General features: G+C 38.9%; 2 protein-coding genes across 5 annotated transcripts in view; one reads left to right on the top strand and one right to left on the bottom strand.

The window, feature by feature from the left end:
- The window catches only part of DCP1A (decapping mRNA 1A), a gene marked incomplete at its 5' end in the record, with an annotated part of 57,276 nt that extends 46,121 nt beyond the window's left edge, over window positions 1-11,155 (bottom strand). For 2 of the 4 annotated variants that reach the window (XM_079713186.1, XM_079713187.1), the window contains 3 exons: window positions 5,673-5,800; window positions 8,056-8,096; window positions 10,985-11,119. In XM_079713186.1, the coding sequence (XP_079569312.1) occupies window positions 5,673-5,800; window positions 8,056-8,096; window positions 10,985-11,119 (304 nt within the window). Of the gene's footprint in view, window positions 1-5,672; window positions 5,801-8,055; window positions 8,097-10,984 lie in introns of all 4 variants that reach the window. The other 2 variants (XM_079713189.1, XM_079713188.1) reach the window with 2 other exon arrangements.
- The window catches only part of CACNA1D (calcium voltage-gated channel subunit alpha1 D), a gene marked incomplete at both ends in the record, with an annotated part of 464,657 nt that overhangs the window by 3,144 nt on the left and 439,500 nt on the right, over window positions 1-22,013 (top strand). The gene's annotated exons all lie outside the window — the stretch shown is intronic.

Here is a 22,013-nt window from a genome sequence, read left to right as displayed (position 1 = left end):
TCAATAGCCACATGTGACTAGTGGCTACCATACTGGACAGTATTGCTTTGGAAGCGTATACAACAAGGGTCTGGGGAAACAACAGTTCTGTTTTTGTTGAAAAATGTCTTTATTTTGCTCTCTTGAATTACTGAATTGTTTGTTTTTTCCTCAGTACTCTGCATATATTATTCCTCTTTCAAAATCAGTAGCTGCAATTAAATATGCTGTCAAACTGGTGCTCTTTGTAAATAATCAGTCTCAAGCTTGGTTGCTTCTGTCTTTGCCTTTGATGTTTTACCATCTGTCCAGGTGTGTATTTATTTCTATTTATTTTGCTTGGGGCCTTATTTTACTGCCTAAATCTGAGACTTCTGTCTTTCATGGATTCTGGAAAATTCTCAGTCATAATCTCTTCAAATATTACCTCTTTCTATATTTTATCATTCTGAAATTCTTCTCTGTCATATGTTAAACTTCCTAAGACTTTCCAATCCTATCCTCTCTTTCAAATTTTCCATTTTTCCCCTTTCTGGAATGCATCCTGGATAATTTTCTCAGATGTCTCTTCCAGTTCCCCAATTCTCTTTTCAGTTGTTAGAAAATAACTGTTGAGTCCAGGTAGAGAGTTTATTTCAATAACTAAAATTTTAATTTCTAGAAGTTTTACTTGGTTATTTTTCAAATCTACCTATCATTTTATTTTATAACCTACATCGGATATTCATATCCATTAAAGTCTCTATCTGATCATTTCATTACCCAAAGTTTCTGTGAAGGGTTGGCTGTTTGTTTTATTGTAACTTTTACTGACTGAATTATTTCTTTGTATATATAGTAATTTTGGACCACGAGGCTTGTCAATAAGATGCCTGGGCAATCTGGATTAAGAATATTTCTCTGCAGAAAAGTTTTGTATTTGCTTTTGCCAGATTTCTAGAGTACTCAAGAGTTGATGATCAATTTTATGTTAATTTTTTGGCCTAGGTAAGAAATTATACCAAATGAATGATATAACTTGAATCTCAGATCTGTATGAGAGAGCTCATGGTTACAATTTTCAGGGGAGACATTTTCCCTCTAACTCATAGCCTAGATTGAGGTAGATTAGCTTGCCTGTCATCTCCCTAGGTTTGTGGGGATATCCCTGATATCCTTCTAATTTATTAATATATAACTCATTAGGGCACCTGGGTGAACATTGGTATGTACGTCTCAGCTCCAATGAGCCACCTCATGAGGGGTCAAGGTCTTGTCTCCTGATCCCATGTAGTTATAATGGGGTCCTTATGTTAAGGAACGTTCCCTATCCCCAAGAACCCTATAACCAGCTGGCAGCTGGTGTCAGCACACAAGCTTCCCACTTCGGCTTTCAGTTTTCACTTTGATGCTGACCCATTAAAATGCCCCCATTCCCTTTCAGGCTATACTATGCATTTAATATTTTATATAGCATTTCTAAGTGTTTATAGGAGGAAGATTTTTTGACATCATATTGCTGGGCAGGAGTTTTTCTTTGATGTGCCTATGCCATAACTCCTCGAAATTCAGAGTTCGCAAAGAATGGTTTTATAATACAGTTAGTAAAATGGATTCTGTTCACAAATGAAAACAGAAGATCAGCAGATTGGTAGTAATGCATATGTTTACACAGCAAAAGAATTATGATTTTTCAACTAATCACAGATAAAATGAAAACTATCATAAATGTTTTTAAGGGAGATGTGTCCACAGATTAAAACAGCATTACATTATCCTACAAAATTTTAGCCAGGAGGGGGCTGTGTGTTCCAGCGCACCATGACCCACTGATCAAAGTTCTAAAAAATTTGTAGCCTCTCATCTTTAACATATATTTATATATTTTCAACTTATCATACCTCAGGCTATCTAGTAATTGCCCTTACAACATTTGAACGTAATATTTGTAAAGGTAAACAGAGTTCCCGGCTTGTCATGGTGCTAATCAGAAGGGATGGAAAGAAGCACACTATGGGCCTAGGTTATAAGAGAGCCTGGCTAATATTAAAGTCTTTATGAATCTTCCACTAATAAGATCATTTGGCTTAAGTCCAAGATGGAGACAAAGTCTATAATATTTTATATTTGTAAGTGCCTGACAAAAAACCTTTACATATATGGTGCTCTCTTAAGATAAGCAGGTCAGATCAGTAGTATAAGTGATTCATCCAAGGTTACAGTTGGTAAAATGGCAAAGCCTAGAATAGAATTCTTGTCTGCAAACTAAATTCCACACAGAAGAGTGTTACCATGGCAAAGCCACCCTCAGGGATATCTTCTGCAGCCTTTGTATCTAGAAATCATTTGTAAGTTTTAAAAAGGAATTACTAAATGAGAGGCATAAAAATCTAATCTAAAGCTTCCCAAGTGCTTGTTCAGTTCAGGTATGGCATAACAAAAGGGTGTGTTTCTGCATGGATCCATGCTTTAGACCTCTGTTGTCCAATATGGTAGCCACTGGTCTCGTATGGCTATTTAAATGCAGATTGATTAAATTAAATAAACTTAAAAAAATTTTTTTCTTGGCCACACCAGCCACACTTCAAGTGCTCAACAGTCACATGTGGCTGGCTGGCGATTGCTATATGAGACAGTACCCATATGGAATCTTTCCATCATCACAGAGTTCTGTTGGATAGCACTGCTCTAAAATGTGGATTGATGAAGTAATTTTATTGTTGTAGCAGAGTAGAAAGAACATTGGTTTTGAAGCTCAACAGACCTAGATTTGACTTCTGCCTGTCACTTATAACCTTTGTGACTCTTGAGCAAATTTCTTAACTTCTCTGGGACTCTTGTTTCCTCATCTGTAAGTCGGGAATCAGAAGTAAGGTGCTGGGAACATCATTTTTGCTTAATAACTATAGAATCTGCAGTCTCCACAACCCTCATTGGTGTCTTGTGGCTGCCCAAAGTCCTTGCACAGTATACAAAAATATACTGCTTCCAAAAGGTTCAAGAGAATCGCCAAAGCTAAGCTTCTGGAGGGCATAAGCATTTCCTCTGTAAGATTTCACCTTTCTCTAGGGTGGGTGGGGAGTGTATAAAGAAAACCTAGGGAATTCCCTGGTGGTCCAGTGGTTAGGACTGCGCTTTCACTGCTGTGGGCCGGGATTCAATCCCTGGTCGGGGAACTAAGATCCCACAAGCCGCACAGCACGGCCAAAACAAACAAACAAGAAAAACCACTAAAAAAAAATAATAGAAAGCAAAACAAACAATTTAGAACTGGAAAAAGTTATAGCTCAATATTCCCTCAACTCTAAAAATTGATTTAAGTGGAAGAGGCTAGATCTGAGGGTGTAACTTGAGTAAAATGGGTCAGGTGTCTTGGTGGTATTTTCCAAAAGAAAACAACAGAAGAGCAGCTACAGAATCATGTACAATTACCTGTATACAAAATCAGACACTAATTAACTTTTTATTTAAAGAACAATCCCTAAACAACTCAATAGCTTGCTGACCTAACGAGACTACTTTTTACTTTTAAGACTAGGTAGACAAAACATATACTCAAGAGAGGCCTTAACACTCCCAGAATCGCTTTATGCTGCCTTTGTCACTTCTCCCCGATACAGCTATTCCTTTAAATACTTTCCCCAAGCTCCTCCTCTGGACTGTTTCTAATATATCCACAGTATTGTGCTTGACCTTTTCAGGCTTTTCTCTGGTCTGAAAGCAAACTGATGTGCTCTTGAATTTCTAATTAGCAATATCAGAAATTGTAAGGCCCTTGAGATGATTCAGTGCCTCAATTAACGGAGGAAGGGAATGACCTGGTTAAGTGAGTCTTCTGTTTAACTAAGGAAACCTTTGTTTCAACCTCTTGTTGAAAATCTTTCTAAAATAAAAAGCAGTAGTGCACTTTTTCCCTCAAGAATATTCTAATTAATATAAAAAACACTCCTGATGATTTAAGGTCTTATCATTACAGCAAATCAATCTATGACACTATAGTGCCATTAAAGTTATAGTATTGATCCCAAGTAACACATGAGAAATTTACTAGATTTTCACAAAATAAAACCTAACATTAGCTTGTTTTTTTTTACAATTTGCTTTCATTTCTTCCACACATGGACTATAGAAATATTTCCAGATATTTTAGGCTCTGATTAGTTAAATTTTGTTTTATCAACATAACATTGTAAATCAACTATACTCCAATAAAAATTAATTAAAAAAATTTTTGGTTAATCATGGTTCACTTATATTTGTGTTATCTTGCACTTTCAACTTCACAGGAAACTTTACTTGTTAAAGAAATATAATGAGATTCACTTCAGGCTTATGCTAAATGGTAATCAAGTCCATGGGCCTCTCATAATTTCCCCTACTGACTACTTTACTAATCAAACTTTTCTTAGAGGCAATAGCTAGATTAAATTTTCAGGTAATAAAAAGCAGAATTAAACCAATTTTCCTTAAAAAAAATTGGATCTGTGTTACTTTGCAGAATTTCCCCTTTAACAGAATGGTCAGCATAAAGAAAACAGCTATTTGAAGTAATTCTACTGTAACATTAGTTTAAATAAATCCATTCAAACCATCTAAGAGAGATAATTATCTGGACAAATAGTTTACTGAAAAGTCAAGAGACAGATTTTATTTTGCTTAAAAGTGAGCTACAGAGAAGAATTTGGGGTTTCTAGCTTCAACACAGACCTTGTCATTTCTCACTCAGGGAATGAAAGGATGCATAATTTCTAGTAGTTTTTTATATTTTATACTGAAGACATTCCCCCAATACCAGTTACCTCCCAGTCAAGTGAAATTCAAACTTTTACTTAAGGAGCAAAGTTATCTCCAGCAATCTCCTTAGATGATGGTTACAGCACAGTCACCTTACCACCATAACCAGTTTTGATATCCCTACCATCAATGCCAAACAAACCGCCTGTCTTCTATCCTCAAACACTCATACCTTCAATACTCATGCTGAAGTACAGGAATCAGGTATACTTTTTAGTGCTTTCCTTCTTGAAAGGGCCACTCTAGCTTTGCTGACCACACCCAACCATTTTTAGAGTCTATAAAATGCCTGAAAGGACCCTGGACTAGGAAGCAGAAAAAAGGGTTACAATCCTCACTCTTCAACTGAATAGCTGCCACTCACCTCAGAGTCTCAGCTGATTTAACTGCCTGCCTACCCCATAGGTTATTATATTAATAACATTAAAGTACAATAGCTCTTGGCCCAGCACTTGTACCCAACAGATACTCAACTAAATAAACAGATCGAAAAATACCACAATCAGGGCAAAGATAGTACTTTCTTTGTGGACAGAAATATCAGTATCTGTCCTGTGTCTCTTAAACTAAGTTCTGTTGCTCAGGGGCGTGGGCAGCCAGTAATACATGTTACAACAAAAACAAAGGGTGAAACTTATTTTCAGAGAACAAACAATAGGAATATAATGTAATGTTATTATATGGAATAGTATAGTTAACTAAAATAATGTAATAAGTTACCGTATACAAAAGAGTGTTTCAATTTTAGAAGCTCAATTTAAAAGCTCTGATCTTACTAAGAGACTCATTTATAACCACAAGAGTATAGACCATATTTTTTATTGTACCTTTAATTTCCAAGAATAATGTGCTGACAGAAATTAAAATCACTCAATTTTAACTGCAAACATATGCACTGTAATTAACAGATAGGTACTCACAGCTTGCATTTCTATATAGTAGAAATGGTTCATGGAGCTGAAATTCCAAGTCTTTATTCACTGGTTCAACTAGATTGTGCATATTCAGTCGATTCACAATGGTGAAACCATGGTAAGGTGAAGCTGACCTTAGATTTAATAGAAGAAAAAAAAATCTGTTGTCATTGTTCAATTTGCAAAAGTGTTATCTACCTCTTTATTTCCATTTTAAAGAATGAATACAATATTGCATTATATAATATTATTAGCACTTAAAATTGTAAACAAAAAAATCTAAGTCAGATCATACCCTTCCTCCTCTTAGAAGCTTTCTCAGTCCCTCAGAGTAAAGACCAAGGTCCTATCTAAGGCCACCAAGGCCTCAGGTGATGTGCGCCCCCTTGACTTCATCTCCTATGCCTCTTCCCTTGTTCCTCCTGCTCCAGCCACACTGGGCTCCTTGCCATTCTTCCTACAGGTATGTTTCCACCTAAAGACCTCTGCCTGGGCCACTGGCCCAGAATCTAGAGTTATCCCATTTCCCGCAAGCCTTTGGTAAACTGTCCTGTTCTCACTGAGGCCTATTAGAGAACTACCCTTTTTAATGCTCCCAAACTCAATACCTCTAATCTCCTCTCTCTTTTTCCATACCACTTAATTATTTTTTGTATTTATTGTCCTTCTCCACTAAACTGTAAGTTCCATGCAAATAAGGTTGTCATTTTTGTAGATATGTCCCAAGACAGACATATAGTATATGTTTAATAAACATATGCTCAATAAAAATATAATTTATTTTAAATATGTTGCAGGATTAGTTATAATTATTGCCCACCATTACAATGATTTTTCTTACATCAAATGTGAGAACTATGGAAAAACCTGAGTTACAAAGAAAATGCTTCGAATCCTACAATAAGAAACACCCTTGGTTCTCATATCAGGATGATTCAGCATACGATCCTTTAGATATTTCTCACTGTATACAACACTTTACGGTTTCTCACTTGTTTCTCTGTATACGCTTGTTTCGCTGAATCCTTTAGGTTTTCTGATTCCAAATCCAGGCTTCTTTTATACTAAGGTCTCTCCAAATCGACATTCTGACATCCTGGTATATATTTATCCAAAGTATATAAAATGTTCTCACATTTCCCAAATAGAGTTTCTCTGGTCTCCTTTTATTAGAATCAATACTGTGTAAGCCTCCATAAATTTCATTAAATCAAGTCGCTCACTAAACTAAATTTCATCTTCTATAACCGGTGGATCTGTACTCTACTGTAACAATAAGGCCAGCAAAGCACTTTCCAAGTACCAACATTCTAACAACAGTTGAAGAGCTTCTAGATATTTATATTGGTAATGAAGACTCATGAAGTAGGTGAACGGTAAAGGGTTTTTTTTTTTTTAAGGAGAAAGATGAATAAGAGCAAACAAAATGTCAAAAAATAAGAAGTAACATCAAAGCATATATATTTAAAGGAAGAAAAAGATCAGTATTTTTAGACAAGATCTCAAAGTTGTACAGCAAAATTTAGAAGAATATTTGACAAGTTCTTGTTAATAACCATCAGTGGAGAAATGGAGAAAGGCAATCCATAAAAGATAACTCACAATACACACACACAGGAAAAGAACCAGGTATCAGTAATAACTCCTGCTGAGTTCCCTAAGCTTTAGAAATCAAGGGAAGGAACCTACCTCAGTCAGAGCAAGACCTAAGAGGGATCCAGGAAAACAAGGAACTCCAATGACTAACATACCCTGTCAGTTGCCTTTAGGCCAAGAAAGTTGCCGAACAAAACACAAGCTGCATTTACAAACCAATCATGTTTTTTTTAAATCATGTTTTAAGACGATAATTCTCAGAGAAGTTAAAAATAAAAAATGTGCAATTATGAATAATCTAGGCTTTCTAAAGGACCCTCAAACTAAAAATACATATTACTACAGACAATGACACAATCCAAAACTTTTGGGGGTAGTTGGAAAGGGGACAGAACCAGAGTCTTAGAAGATAACTTTTTGTTTAGTAATCACACAACAGCTAGTCCATCTATTCTCTTTTTCTCAACTATTTTTCTCAATGTATTCTATTTTTCTTAATATGGGGGGAGGGAGAAAGGCAACTGCTTTAGACTCATTCATTACTAGAAAATGTTTTCCATTTTGCTAGGTTCCTAAATAAATTCTAGTTCTGTTTGATTCTGAATCACAGGAAGTGTCAAAGAAAGGACATTACTTGGTAAGGATCTCACAGCAAGGGATGGATGAATACTTGAAGGGTCAAGCAGGAAGGTTCCAAAGACAAATATACAATAGGGCTGAATCACACCATATGACACCGTTCACCATCAAAAAAAAAAAAAAAATTAAAAAAAAATTTTTTTAAAAAGCTTACCTTCGATATACAAATAAGGTCCCTTCTATATCAGTCTTCTCCTATAACAGACAATGAGACAATTAGTTTTTTTCCCCATAATCTAACCCCAAGTAGTCCCAATGGAGAAGAAATACTTCATGTTTAAGATCAACTTATTTATTTTAAAATTAATCACTTTGAACAGGTCAAGTAGGTCTTCTCCACAGACTACTATTACCAGTTTCTTTTGTATCCTTTCTATTCTATTGATGTGTATTAACTGATATGCAATGTTCTATCCAGCAACACACCTGTATCTGTAGCAATTTCCCTTTCCTTTTTTAAAATTTAAAGGAGAAAAATTCTAGAATTAGCTTTCACTTTTTAAAACTAAAATGTTTTAGCCAAATTTCTTAATTTTAAAGCCAAGGTCCTGTATACAGCAATTTCTTCATCTTTAAAGTTTATCAAAGTTAGTACGGGAAAAAAATTTTTTTTTCTTATAGGACACTTTGTTTCATCATTGGGGGATTTTGGTACATTTTTATGAGTAGCAAATTTAGTTAAGAGTTACTGTCAAACAATTAGTTTGTTATTTTTAAAACTGTGTTGAATCATGAATATTGAATCTATACTCTGTCTTAGTGTAATTCTTATAGGTCTTACAGATAATTACTTTTTTTTAGCTTAAAGTAAATGTTTTGATTAACAAAGTGCAACTCATCATCTTTCATTTGCTGTGACAAGAGCGTATTTAGGTTTTAAACACAGTTACAGGGGCTTCCCTGGTGGCGCAGTGGTTGAGAGTCCGCCTGCAAATGCAGGGGACACGGGCTCGTGCCCCGCGCCGGGAAGATCCCAGATGCCGCGGAGTGGCTGGGCCCGTAAGCCATGGCTGCTGAGCCTGCGCGTCCGGAGCCTGTGCTCCGCAACGGGAGAGGCCACAACTGTGAGAGGCCCCCGTACCGCAAACAAAACAAAACAAAACCACACAGTTACAATGTTTTTAAAAAAGCAAAAAACACATTAGTCTACAGTTCACAGCCCAGGTAGGACCTAAATGGTTTAATGTAATCAACAAACTTAGCAAACTTAAATGTTAGCCATATAAAACTGAATTTGCTGGGATGAAAAAATAATTTTAAAAAATATTTACCATCTTGATTTCTTCCAGAAGTATTGCCCTAGCTTAAACATCATAATGAAACTTTTCCTTACTAAAAATTCAGAGGCTTTTTCTTGCCTTTCAAACTTTATTAGTGCAAGAAATTGGTAATCAACTGTTTCACAATGAAAGAAAACTTGCCCAAATAAACCACTGTGCAAAGTTACAACTCATTGTAAAATAACAATGAGAGAAGAGACTTTGGTTATGCTCCATGTGCCATGACCCAAATGAATAATGGCAGCTTATTTTTCAGTTCAGGTTATTATAGCTTGTATTTCATATTTAAAGGAGAACAACACAATTAAAATTCCAAAATATTGGAAGTCTATGACAAACTAGAAATAAAAGCCTAAGTCCATGCCCCAAATAATAAGTCCATGCCCCAAATCTTCACCATTTGTCTGCAATCCATATTACAAAAATTCATACGTAGAGCAAGAAATGAAAAATGATTCAGAACGATTCAAACTAAAGCAATGTCTAAAACAGCCACGCTTAAAAAAAAATCTATAATTTTGTTCTCTTTAGCTTCCCATACCTCCTTCTCTTACAGGAGGTGAAGGAAAGAAGATAAAGTAAAGCAAGATGACTTTGAAAACTCTATCTGAATTAACTGTTTATAAATGCCAAATGACTTTTCACAAAATTACTAATTAACTATAACCTATGTATCTGCACTATGTTGTAAAGGACATACTACGATAATAATCTTTCAGTTTTGTTAGTATAAAGATTTCAATTCTTACTGAAACGTTAACGTCAATCATTAATTCGATTCAACAAACATTTACGGATTATTTTCTAGGTAAAGCCTATATAGCTGAATGAGTTAATCAAGAAGGTTCAATTTTTTTTAAGGGAAATTATGTTATCTTTATTTATTTGGCCACTTGCGCGGCTTGTGGGATCTTAGTTCCCCGACCAGGGATCGAACCCGGGCACCCTGCAGCGGAAGTGCGGAGTCCTAACCACTGGACCGCCAGGAAATTCCCTAATTATGTTATTTAAACAACGGATGAAGCTTCAAACGGGCTAACAAGTCAGTGAACAAACTGAATGCAACTTTTCGGATCCTATCCCGTGCAAAAAAGACAAAAAGTACTTAGTCTGATGGGAGCATTCAGAGGTGACATCACCAGCAGCATAGCTGGAACAGACACAGGGTCTCTTTTCCAAAGGTTTCAAGGTAATCCAATTAACATGGAAGTCATTTTCCTAAGCGCCTTGAAATCTTTTCCAAACTCTGGAAATACAGTGTAGTTCGATAAATGCGGGACTTATCCCCAACCCCTCTCTTCCAAGAACTGAAACTAACTGGATTTCAAGCTCTAAATCCAAATGACCTCTGAGAAGGGAGCCCTTATTTATGTGTCTATTGGGGGGAGAGAAGGAGTGTTTATTTTATAGATTATGTATACATACTTTATCTAATAACCCTCAAAGCTTCAAACACAATCTTTCAGGCATCTTTATGACTCCACCGGTCTCATATCCTCTAACACACCTGCAAAAAAGGCAAGTCGCCCACATCCTCGAACCGGACCCCATGGGACTGATCCTCTTCCAACCCTCCCCTCTATCAGCTTTTCCCCCGGATGTTTGGACCTACTTCTCTCGCTCCTCTCGCCCAATCTCCGGCTCCGCCGACACCCCTCAGGCGCCAGCCGGCCTCTTCTCCAGTCCCTGGCCTCGCCCCTGCCGCCCTGGCCTCCCTCATCGGCCCCCACCCAGCACGGTCCGCGCGGCCCCTTTAAGAGGCGGCGGCCGGGCAGGCGACTTCAACGGCCTGGCTGCACTCACCCACTGGTTGGCCTTGGGGCAGAAGGTGTACAGTGCGACCTGGCCCGTGAGGTCTGCGATGCTGGTGATGTAGGGGTCGTGTTGCTTCAAGGCCGCTAGGCTCATCTCTTGCCCAGCTCGACTCAGCGACTCCATCTTGAATTCCGGAACCTAGCCCCTCTGGCGGGGGCGGAGTCGCGGACAGGAAGGTGCCATAGAGCCAAAGTTCCCCCAGCTGCGTCAGCACCCTCAACTTCCGCCTCTCCGCCGGGCCTCGCGGTGAGGCGGTACGTCAGCTATTATGCTCTGCTGCGCCCACGCCCGGGGCGCCGGGTTCCAGTGTCGTCAGGTCCCAGTAGACCTACCTTCCGGGTTGGCGTATGCCGTCGCGTGGCCGAGCTGGTAGGCCGGGACTCAGGTGCTTCTTTTCCGCTGGCTGAAAGGTCCCGGCGCCCGGAGCAAGGCTGCTCGGGAGCTTTCTCAGCGTTCCTGCCGGACTAGGCTCCCAGGGCCGCAGAATGGAAACCTCGCTGTGGCAAGGCAGTGCTCCACGGGCAGTTTAGAAAGCACAGAGAAGCGGAGAGGAAGGAGGGAGGGAACCCCGAAAATTACCCCAGATTTCGGATCTCTTGGTGTTTTTATGAAGGAAAATTTTGAAAAAAGCCAAACTAACCCGCCTGTAACTATACAGGAGTGTCTTTTATTATCCACGTTTACTTATTTTCCTCGTCTGAATCCCCCGAAAATATTTCTACCAGTCTTGGAAAGAGCCCGTGAAGGCTTGAGTTTGTCTTGGATCATTTAAAGCTTTAAAACGATAACTCATTCTTTTAGCAAACGTCTGTTGAGCATTTTAAGGCATTTTAAAGAGCCAGGTACTAGCTAAAGAGGAAAACAAGGCTTGTAAGGTATAGGGAGCTCTGCCCCACCGCCGACTTGTTAAATATTTTCTTATAGAAAAGATACCCCAATGGAATTGAAACTTTTTGACAGAAAAAAAAAAGAAAAAGGATAGTAGTTGTATTGTTGATGATTTTACATCCCAAGGCCATTTGTTAATGGAAAGATACTTCATGTCTTACCTTCTTTGCAGAATCACGTTACGTATACAAATGCAGACAAGGAAACATGTATCATTCATTTACCGTTCATTAAGCAAGTATTTATTGAACTCCTAATTGTGAAAGGGTAGCCCCCTGGAAGCTTCAAAGACAACTTTCTAGCTCTGGGAGAAACTGAAAGAAGTAGGGGCAATGCTAGAGACCTTTCACTTGAAACCCAGAGGATGGAGCCACTAACTTCATCTGGTCAGGAAAGTATAGGAAGGCTTCATGGAGGAGATGATGTTTGAATTAATGTTTCAGGGATGAGTAGGAATTCATCAGAGAAGAAAGGCAAGGGCTTCCTTTCATCTCATAGTCTAATGGTAGAAATGTGTTCATCCTCATTTGATGGTTGATTTAATTGAAGCTGGGTGGAGAAATCACTGGCTAGTGATCCACACTAGTCAGGGGGGATCTGGTATTAGAATCCAGGGACTACTGCCTGCTACCCCAGGGTCCTTTTATCCACACTATGGCTGCTTTTCTTCATAGTGGAGGCAGAGCCCTACATCCCCTCTACCTACTTTTTTTTTTTAAACTTTTTATTTTATATTGGAGTATAGTTGATTAACAATTTTGTGTTAATTTCAGGTGTACAACAAAGTGATTTAGGTATACATATATATGTATCTATTCTTTTTCAAATTCTTTTCCCATTTAGGTTGTTACAGAATATTGAACAGAGTTCCCTGTGCTCTACAGTAGGTCCTTGTTGGTTATCCATTTTAAATATGGCAGTGTGTACATGTCAATCCCAAAATCCCTGACTATCCCTCTCCCCCACCTACTTTCAAGGGAACATTTAAACAATCTGTACCCTAATTTTTTTTAATTGTATATTTTGAATAAGTAATACATTCCCTTGATACAGAATTCAAAGGCACACCTGAAACAGAATTTAGGTGTTTTTAATTCTTATTTTTTAATTGAGTTAGAGTTGACATATAACATTATATTAGTTTCAGGTGTGCAACATAATATTTGATATTTGTATATATTGTAAAATGATCACCACAATAGTCCAGTTAACATCCATCACCACACATAGTTACACATTTTTTTTTCTCATGATGACAACGTTCAAGATCCACTCTCTTAGCTACTTTCAAATATGCAATACAGTATCATTACCATGCTGTACATTACATTCTTGTGCCTTATTCATTCGTTTTTGTCTTATGTAGATTTCCTGAAATAATCTAGGACATTTCCTTTTTTATTTATTAAATATTTATTTTTGATTGAACAGGGCTAGACTAGTGAAGAACACCAAGTTATTTTAGGGAGTTTTCATATTCAGAATAGAAAATTGCTTCGAAATGCATGTTTGCATGGCCCCAAACATGTTAATGTTGTCTTTGATACCCTATACAGCTCTTAAGATATATTAAAGAGAATGTGAGTATTTGGGAATTGAAAATCTTTCTCATTTACTTTGAGGCCTGACTTTACCTTATATTTGTGAATCAAACCTTAAGACTTTTCCCGTGTCTTTTAGACCAGGGGTCCCCAACCCCCAGGCCTCAGACCTGTAGTGGTCCGAGGCCTGATAGGAACCAGGCCGCACAGCAGGAGGTGAGTGGCGGGCTAGGGAGCGAAGCTTCGTCTGCCGCTCCCCATCACTCTCCGTTGCTGTGAACCATTCCCCACCCCCCCACCCCATCCGTGGAAAAATTGTCTTCCATGAAACTGGTCCCTGGTGCCAAAAAGGTTGGGGACCACTATTTTAGACAATAGGCTTTGAGAGGTCAGAGATTCCATCTCAGTCTATCAGGTCTCCAGTACCTAACACAGCCCTGGCAAAGAGTAGACTCTCAATAAATACTGGTGAATGAATGTTGTCTTAAAACCCAACTCCCTTAAGGCCATGGAAGAGACTTGTGCGGGGGGGGAGGTGGGTGGCTGGGATCATGCGATCAGAGGTGGGAAGGAATCTTACTCTGCACTGGAAGACCGTTGGTAACATTTGCGTTGTGTTCCATGAATGACAGTTTTTTAATAAAAATAATTTAAAATATGAAACCTAAAACCCAATCAGTCCAACCCATGTGTCTCCCACTCTGAGTGGTTCTGTGGTAGAAACTAAAAGTTGCCATTTAAAATCATGGGCTCTAGGTCCACGATGGTGGACAAGTTGATTTCCACTAGACCTTGAGCCTCAGTATACCCTCATTGTAATACATCTGCAAGCTAAATGACACACCCACAGGAGCCATGGCAGTTCCGAGGCTGACCATAAAAGGCCAATAAGTGGGCTGTGGCCCAGTTCCTAGAAATCTCTGCCCCTTTCCCAAAATTGTTGGAATAATCCTCCCACTCATTAGCCTATGAAATTACCCAGCCTATAAAAGGTAACCACCCCCACACCTTGGGGCCTCTCACCTTCTGAAATGGCCCACATTCTGTCTATGGAGTGTGTATCTCCCTGAATAAACCTTTCATTTAAAAATAAAATAAAATCATGGGCTCTAAAGTAAAGGGCACTAAAATACATCTACCAGCTGTGTAGCTTTGTCAGTCCCAGACTTCCCATTTCTCCAGTGTCAAATCCCAAGTCCTTGCCATGGCCTAGGAGGAGACATTGCTGGGCCTGGTCTCTTGCTTTCTTTCCATCTCCATTTTCTGTGAATTGCTCTTTCAAATTTTCCATCCCAGCCCACTGACTGACATGCGCTAAATAAGCCTAGTCTCAGGGCCCTTGCACTTGTTGTTCTCCCTTTCTGGAACATTCTTGTCTCTGATATTCCTGTGATATAATAATGGCTCATTTCCTCACTTTCTTCATAGCACTTATCTGTGAGTTGTAGTTATTATATTCACTTATGTTTTGTCTGTCTCATCAGCTTAGTGAAGCAGGAACCACGTCTGTCTTGTTTACTATCACATTTTGACACAGAAGCCAGGCTTAATAAGTATTTGTTGGATTAAATGGAATGTTAAGATGATTTCTATCTACCACATAAACCTGAGAGAAGGGATGGTTGTTTCAGCTCTACAGCCAACAAAACATTTGTTTGTCATAAGTATAAACACATAATCATGATCGATTTACTTATATTATTAATATATTTTGTTTCTTAGGCTCTATCCTTATCGCTTTTAGTATAGCCCAGAATTCAGCATCTTTTCACTCTTGCAACTTTCTCCCTGTCCATTTTCTCTCCATCTCTGTCTCCTCTCTCTTTCTCTCCTCCCTCTCCCCTTCTTTCTCAGATTTTCTTATAATTTTTAATTTTTAAAATTTATTTATTTTTTGGTTGTGTTGGGTCTTCGTTGCCGTGTGTGGGCTTTCTCTAGTTGAGGCAAGCGGGAGCTACTCTTCGTTGCAGTGCGTGGGCTTCTCATTGCGGTGGCTTCTCTTGTTGCAGAGCACAGGCTTCTAGGCATGTGGGCTTCAGTAGTTGTGGCACACAGGCTCAGTAGTTGTGGCTCATGGGCTTAGTTGCTCCACAGCATGTGAGATCTTCCCAGACCAGGGATCGAACCCTTGTCCCCTGCATTGGCAGGCGGATTCTTAACCACTGTGCCACCAGGAAAGTCCTCTTTCTCAGATTTTAAAGATTTATTCTAAAAGTATCTGCTTAGGGAGTTCCCTGGTGGTCCAGTGGTTAAGACTCCACACTCCCAATGCAGGGGGCCCAGGTTCGATTCCTGGTCAGGGAACTAGATCCCGCATGTCACAACTAAGACCTGGCGCAGCCAAATAAATAAATAAATAAATAATTTTAAAAATAAATGAAAAGTATCTGCTTATTACTGTTTACCTTTGTAGGCAGAGAAAGCAAGCTAACTAATTTTCCCAAGGTCCTATAATGATTCATTTGCTGAGTTGGAATTAGCATCTACTAGCCTTGGTTTCCAGGTAGATCATGTATCTTGCTACTATTCTGCAGGCACATTCTTAAATTACACTGGATACACATGAGTGAAACTTGTTTTCCTTATGCTGCAGTTTCACTGTTGATATTTATTTTACATGATTGATATCCAAAAGGTTGTGGAGTTACTATAAAACTCCTTACCTCGTCCTTGCCAGATGATTAGGATGGTAGTTCTTTCCTTCAGTTTCTCCAGAAAGGCCTCAGACCTCTGTATTTTATTTATTTATTTATTTTTGATTTGTACTTTATTTTATTTATTATTTTTTATACAGCGGGTTCTTATTAGTTACCAATTTTATACATATTAGTGTATACATGTCAATCCCAATCTCTCAATTCATCCCACCGCGACCTCCCCCCCTGCTTTCCCCCCTTGGTCTTCATACATTTGTTCTCTACATCTGTGTCTCTATTTCTGCCTTGCAGACCTGTTCATCTGTACCATTATTCTAGATTCCACATATATGCATTAATATACAATATTTGTTTTTTCTCTTTCTGATTTACTTCACTCTGTATGACAGTCTCTAGGTATTTGTTGTTTGTAGATTTTCTTTTTTTTTTAATTATTTTTTTTAATTTTTGGCTGCATTAGGTCTTCATTGCAGTGTGCGGGCTTTCTCTAGCTGCGGTGAACAGGGGCTACTCTTTGTTGCGGTGCTTGGGCTTCTCATTGTCGTGGCTTCTCTTGTTGTGGAGCACGGGCCCTAGGCGTGTGGGCTTCAGTAGGTGTGCCACGCGGGCTCCAGAGTGCAGGCTCAGGAGTTGTGGTGCACGGGCTTTGTTGCTCTGCAGCATGTGGGATCTTCCTGGACCAGGGATTGAACCCTTGTCTCCTGCATTGGCAGGCGGATTCTTAACCACTGCGCTACCAAGGAAGCCGTGTTTGTAGATTTTCTGATGATGCCCATTCTAACCGGTGTGAGGTGATACCTCATTGTAGTTTTGATTTGCATTTCTCTAATGATTAGTGATGTTGAGTAGCTTTTCATGTGCCTCTTGGCCATCTGTATGTCTTCTTTGGAGAAATGTCTATTTAGATCTTCTGCCTATTTTTTGATTGGGTCGTTTGTTTTTTTAATGTTGAGCTGCATGAGCTGTTTATGTATTTCGGAGATTAATTCTTTGTCCGTTGATTCGTTTGCAAATATTTTCTCCCATTCTGAGGGTTGTCTTTTCGTCTTGTTTATAGTTTCCTTTGCTGTGCAAAGGCTTTTTTTGTGTGTGTGTGTGTGTGTGTGTGTGTGTGTGTGTGTGGTACGTGGGCCTCTCACTGTTGTGGCCTCTCCCGTTGCGGAGCACAGGCTCCGGACGCGCAGGCTCAGCGGCCATGGCTCACAGGCCCAGCCACTCTGCGGCATGTGGGATCTTCCCGGACCAGGGCACGAACCCATGTCCCCTGCATCGGCAGGCAGACTCTCAACCACTGCGCCACCAGGGCAGCCCCGCAAAGGCTTTTAAATTTCATTAGGTCCCATTTGTTTATTTTTGTTTTTATTTCCATCACTCTAGGAGGTGGGTCAAAAAAGATCTTGCTGTGATTTATGTTAAAGACTGTTCTTCCTATGCTTTCCTGTAAGACTTTGATAGGGTCTGGCCTTACATTTAGGTCTTTAATCCATTTTGAGTTTATTTTTGTGTATGGTGTTAGGGAGTGTTCTAATTTCATTCTTTTACATGTAGCTGTCCAGTTTTCCCAGCACAACTTATTGAAGAGACTGTCTTTTCTCCATTGTATATCTTTGCCTCCTTTGTCATAGATTAATTGACCACAGGTGTGTGGGGTTATTTCTGGGCTTTCTATCCTGTTCCATTGATCTATATTTCTGTTTTTGTGCCAGTACCATATTGTCTTGATTACTGTAGCTTTGTAGTATAGTCTGAAGTCAGGGAGTCTGATTCTTCCAGCTCCATTTTTTCCCCTCAAGATTGCTTTGGCTATTTGGGGTCTTTTGTGTCTCCATGCAAATTTTAAGATTTTTTGTTCTAGTTCTGTAAAAAATGTCATTGGTAATTTGATAGTGATTGCATTGAATCTGTAGATTGCTTTGGGTAGTATAGTCATTTTCACAATATTGATTCTTCCAATCCAAGAACATGGTATATCTCTCCATCTGTTTGTGTCATCTTTGATTTCTTTCATCAGTGTGTTATAGTTTTCTGAGTACAGGTCTTTTACCTCCTTAGGTAGGTTTATTCCTAGGTATTTCATTCTTGTTTTTGCAATGGTGAATGGGATTGGTTCCTTAATTTCTCTTTCTGATTTTTCATTGTTAGTGTATAGGAATGCAAGAGATTTCTGTGCATTAATTTTGTATCCTGAAACTTTACCAAATTCATTGATTAGCTCTAGTAGTTTTCTGGTGGCATCTTTAGGATTCTTTATGTATAGTATCATGTCATCTGCAAACGGTGACAGTTTTACTTCTTCTTTTCCAATTTGGATTCCTTTTATTTCTTTTTCTTCTCTGATTGCCGTGGCTAGGACTTCCAAAACTATGTTGAATAATAGTGGTGAGAGTGGACATCCTTGTCTTGTTCCTGATCTTGGAGGAAATGGTTTCAGTTTTTCACCATTGAGAATGATGTTTGCTGTGGGTTTGTCATATATGACCTTTATTATGTTGAGGTAGGTTCCCTCTATGCCCACTTTCTGGAGAGTTTTTATCATAAACTGGTGTTGAATTTTGTCAAAAGCTTTTTCTGCCTCTATTGAGATGATCATATGGTTTTTATTCTTCAATTTGTTAATATGGTGTATCACATCCATTGCTTTGCATATATTGAAGAATCCTTGCTTCCCTGGGATAAATTCCACTTGATCATGGTCTATGATCCTTTTAATGTGTTGTTAGATTCTGTTTGCTAGTATTTTGTTGAGGATTTTTGCATCTATTTTCATCGGTGATATTGGTCTGTAATTTTCTTTTTTTGTAGTATCTTTGTCTGGTTTTGGTATCAGGGTGATGGTGGCCTCGTAGAATGAGTTTGGGAGTTCTCCTTCCTCTGCAATTTTTTGGAAGAGTTTGAGAAGGATGGGTGTTAGCTCTTCTCTTAATGTTTGATAAATTCACCTGTGAAGCCATCTGGTCAGACCTCTGTATTTTAAAATGTTACTCTATGAAAGTATTTTAAGTGGTGCTAGATGTTTTCTAGAATTACATTTCTGATATGTTGAACTAGTTAAGTCTGTCAATTCTGGAGCAGAAATAATAATACTTTCAACTAGGAAGAAAGAGATAGCTTTCCCATATGAAATAATGTAGTGAGAGTAAAAGAACATGGGATTAGAACAACATTTAATTCATTCCTCTATTGCCAGGAAAGATTGCATTTAACATGGTGTTCTTGATAATGTTCTTTGGTAGAAAGTTCTATGTTGTTTACTGTTACTTTACCCAATGTAATGTTTCAAATTACCAATAACATAGCAATGTCATAAACAACAGCAGGATATTTAACTGATACACTACTTATCCACGGAACTCAAAGTGCTTCATAGGTACACTGTGGAAGGAAAATAAAAACAGAGTCGGTATTGCTAAGAGAGCTCTCTAAACTGCAGCAGGGAGGCCACTGAGGAGGTATGACCTATGCATGCCTCAGACTGTATGGAATCTGACCTTATGACCACTTAGTGTCCTAATGCAATCATCCAGAACATCTACCAGAAACTCAAGATAATTATCAGACCCTTACCCTAAAATAATTCATTATTACTTAAGGACAGATATTTCCTTTCTTGCATCAGAGTCAATCACAGTTCTTGCCAGGAACTTTAACAACGTTGTGGCTTTCGTCTTTAGAAGCCCCTGACTCTTTCTCTTCCACAGAACACTCTTTTGGTTTTACCCGAATCTGTGTCTCCCGAATTCTAAGACTTCAAATAAACTCTTTTCTTATTTGCAACCTTTTTATTTATTTTCTTACTTTCTTCTTCTTCTTTTTTTTTTTTTTGTCGATGATAAATATACACAAGCCCAAAAGATTGGTACATGGATGTAGACAATTGTACATGAAGGAGATCAGAGGCCCAAGATTAGTTGACTTGTCTCTGGCGGAGATTGTCTGCCATTCACCAACAATCCTTTTATCCACTTCCATTGACTGAGGCACAGCTAGGCTTCACTTACCAAGCTCCTTTGGCTTCCCTTTGCCTCTATAACCAAAATCAGGCCAGTAGAATGTTAGCAAAAGTGCTGTGTGTCTGCTCCAGGCCAAGGCTTAAAGGAGAACCTTGCCCTTCCAGACTTTGATTTACCCCTTCTGTTGACTGGGTGCAGGCCACTGTGAGGATCTGAGGAATGGCAGAGACAAGGGATGAAAAGAGCTGACACTCTGAACCACCACACAAAGGACAGCTGCCTGCCTAACAGGGTACCCTTCTCAGACTATTATAGGAATGACAAGCAGGCTCTGTTGGGTTTGGGTGATATACTTCAGAGTATTTTTGTTACCTGAGCCCAGCTGATCTGAACTATTTTACCGTCCAGGTTGTTTAGAAAGTACCAATAACACTTCAATTTTCTGAAGTAGAATTAAAATGAAGCATATAATTTACCAGAACACTTCTTAGTGCTTTGACAACAAGTCAAGATTATAAAAGAATTCAAGCCAAAGCTCTGCATTTACAATCAGTTATAGGTACAAATTTGCAGAGTCACGAAGTGACTAAGGACCAAAAATATTTTACCTTATACCATTAGAAAACTGATTTTATAATCCCATCATGAAAAACCCCTAAGCCAAATGGTATACTGTCCTTATCAATGGGAGATTCCATTGATACTCTCAGACTTCTTTTTTTACGCTCTTATTTTTCGCAATTAAAAGGCAAGCATTTCTTATTTTTTCCTTGTAATTAGATTTTGGGTTTAAATTTTTTATTTTATTTTATATTAGACTACACTTGATTTAAAATGTTCTGTCATTTTCAGGTGTACAGCAAAGTGATTCAGTTATACATATACATATATCTATTCTCTTACAAATTATTTTTATACTACGCTATTACAGAATGTTGAGCAAAGAACCCTGTGCTATACAAGGGGTCTTTGTTGATTATCTAATTTAAAAAAGGCAGTGTGTGCATATCAATCCCAAACTCCCAATATATCTCTCAAGCTGCCCGCCCCCCAGATTTCCACTTGGTGACCATAGGTTTCTTTTCTAACTACTGAGACTTATTTCGGTTTTCAAAATTAGGTCATTTGTGTCAATTTTTAGAATCCACATATAAATGATATGATATAATATTTGTCCACTCTGTCTGACTTACTTCACTTCGTATGATCTTCTCTAGGTCCATCTGAGATGCTGCAAATGGCATGATTTTATTCTTTTCTAGGGATGAGTAGTATTTCATCCTAGATGTGTAGCACATGATCTATACCCATTCATCTCTGGGTGGACGTTTTGGTTCCCTCCGTGTCGTGGCTATTGTAAATGGTGCTTCAGTCAATGGCAAGTGCATGTAACTTTTCCAATCCTGGTTTTCTGCAGATATACACCCAGGACTGGGCTAGCAGGATCACACGGTAGCTCCACTTTTTTGTTTTCTAAGGAAACTCTACACTGTTTTCCACAGTGGCTCTACCAATTTACATTCCCCCCCAGTAGTGTAAGGGGTTCCTTTTCTCAGGGTCTCTCCAGCATGCATTGTTTCCAGACCTTTAGAGGATGGCCACTGTGACTAGTGTGGGGTGATATGTCATGGTAGCTGTGATGGTCATTTCTCTAAAAATTAGCAAAGTTGAACAGCTTTTTCTGTTCCCATATGGACACAGCGTGCGCGTGCAATGTGCGGGTAGAAACTGGCTTATTGAAAGTCGGCCCTGTCTGATTCTTTTGCGATTACCTACCCCAGGACATTTCTTGAGGGCAGGTGTTATTTCCAGCCCCGCAGGCCTTGTGAATATGAAGTGTCCAGAAGCCCGGGTTGAAACTTGTCGTTACGGGCCGTGGCCACAAGGTGGCAGCATTTCATCACGCCCGCCTCTGGTTCCTTCCGCCACCAGAGCCTTAGCCAAAGCGGTGTTCCTGGGCTGGAAATTACGGTGAATGGGC

The sequence above is a fragment of the Hyperoodon ampullatus genome, assembly GCF_949752795.1.
Source record: "Hyperoodon ampullatus genome assembly, chromosome: 10".
Taxonomy (NCBI): Eukaryota; Metazoa; Chordata; class Mammalia; order Artiodactyla; family Ziphiidae; genus Hyperoodon; species Hyperoodon ampullatus.
This window is presented reverse-complemented; position numbering and strand designations above follow the sequence as displayed.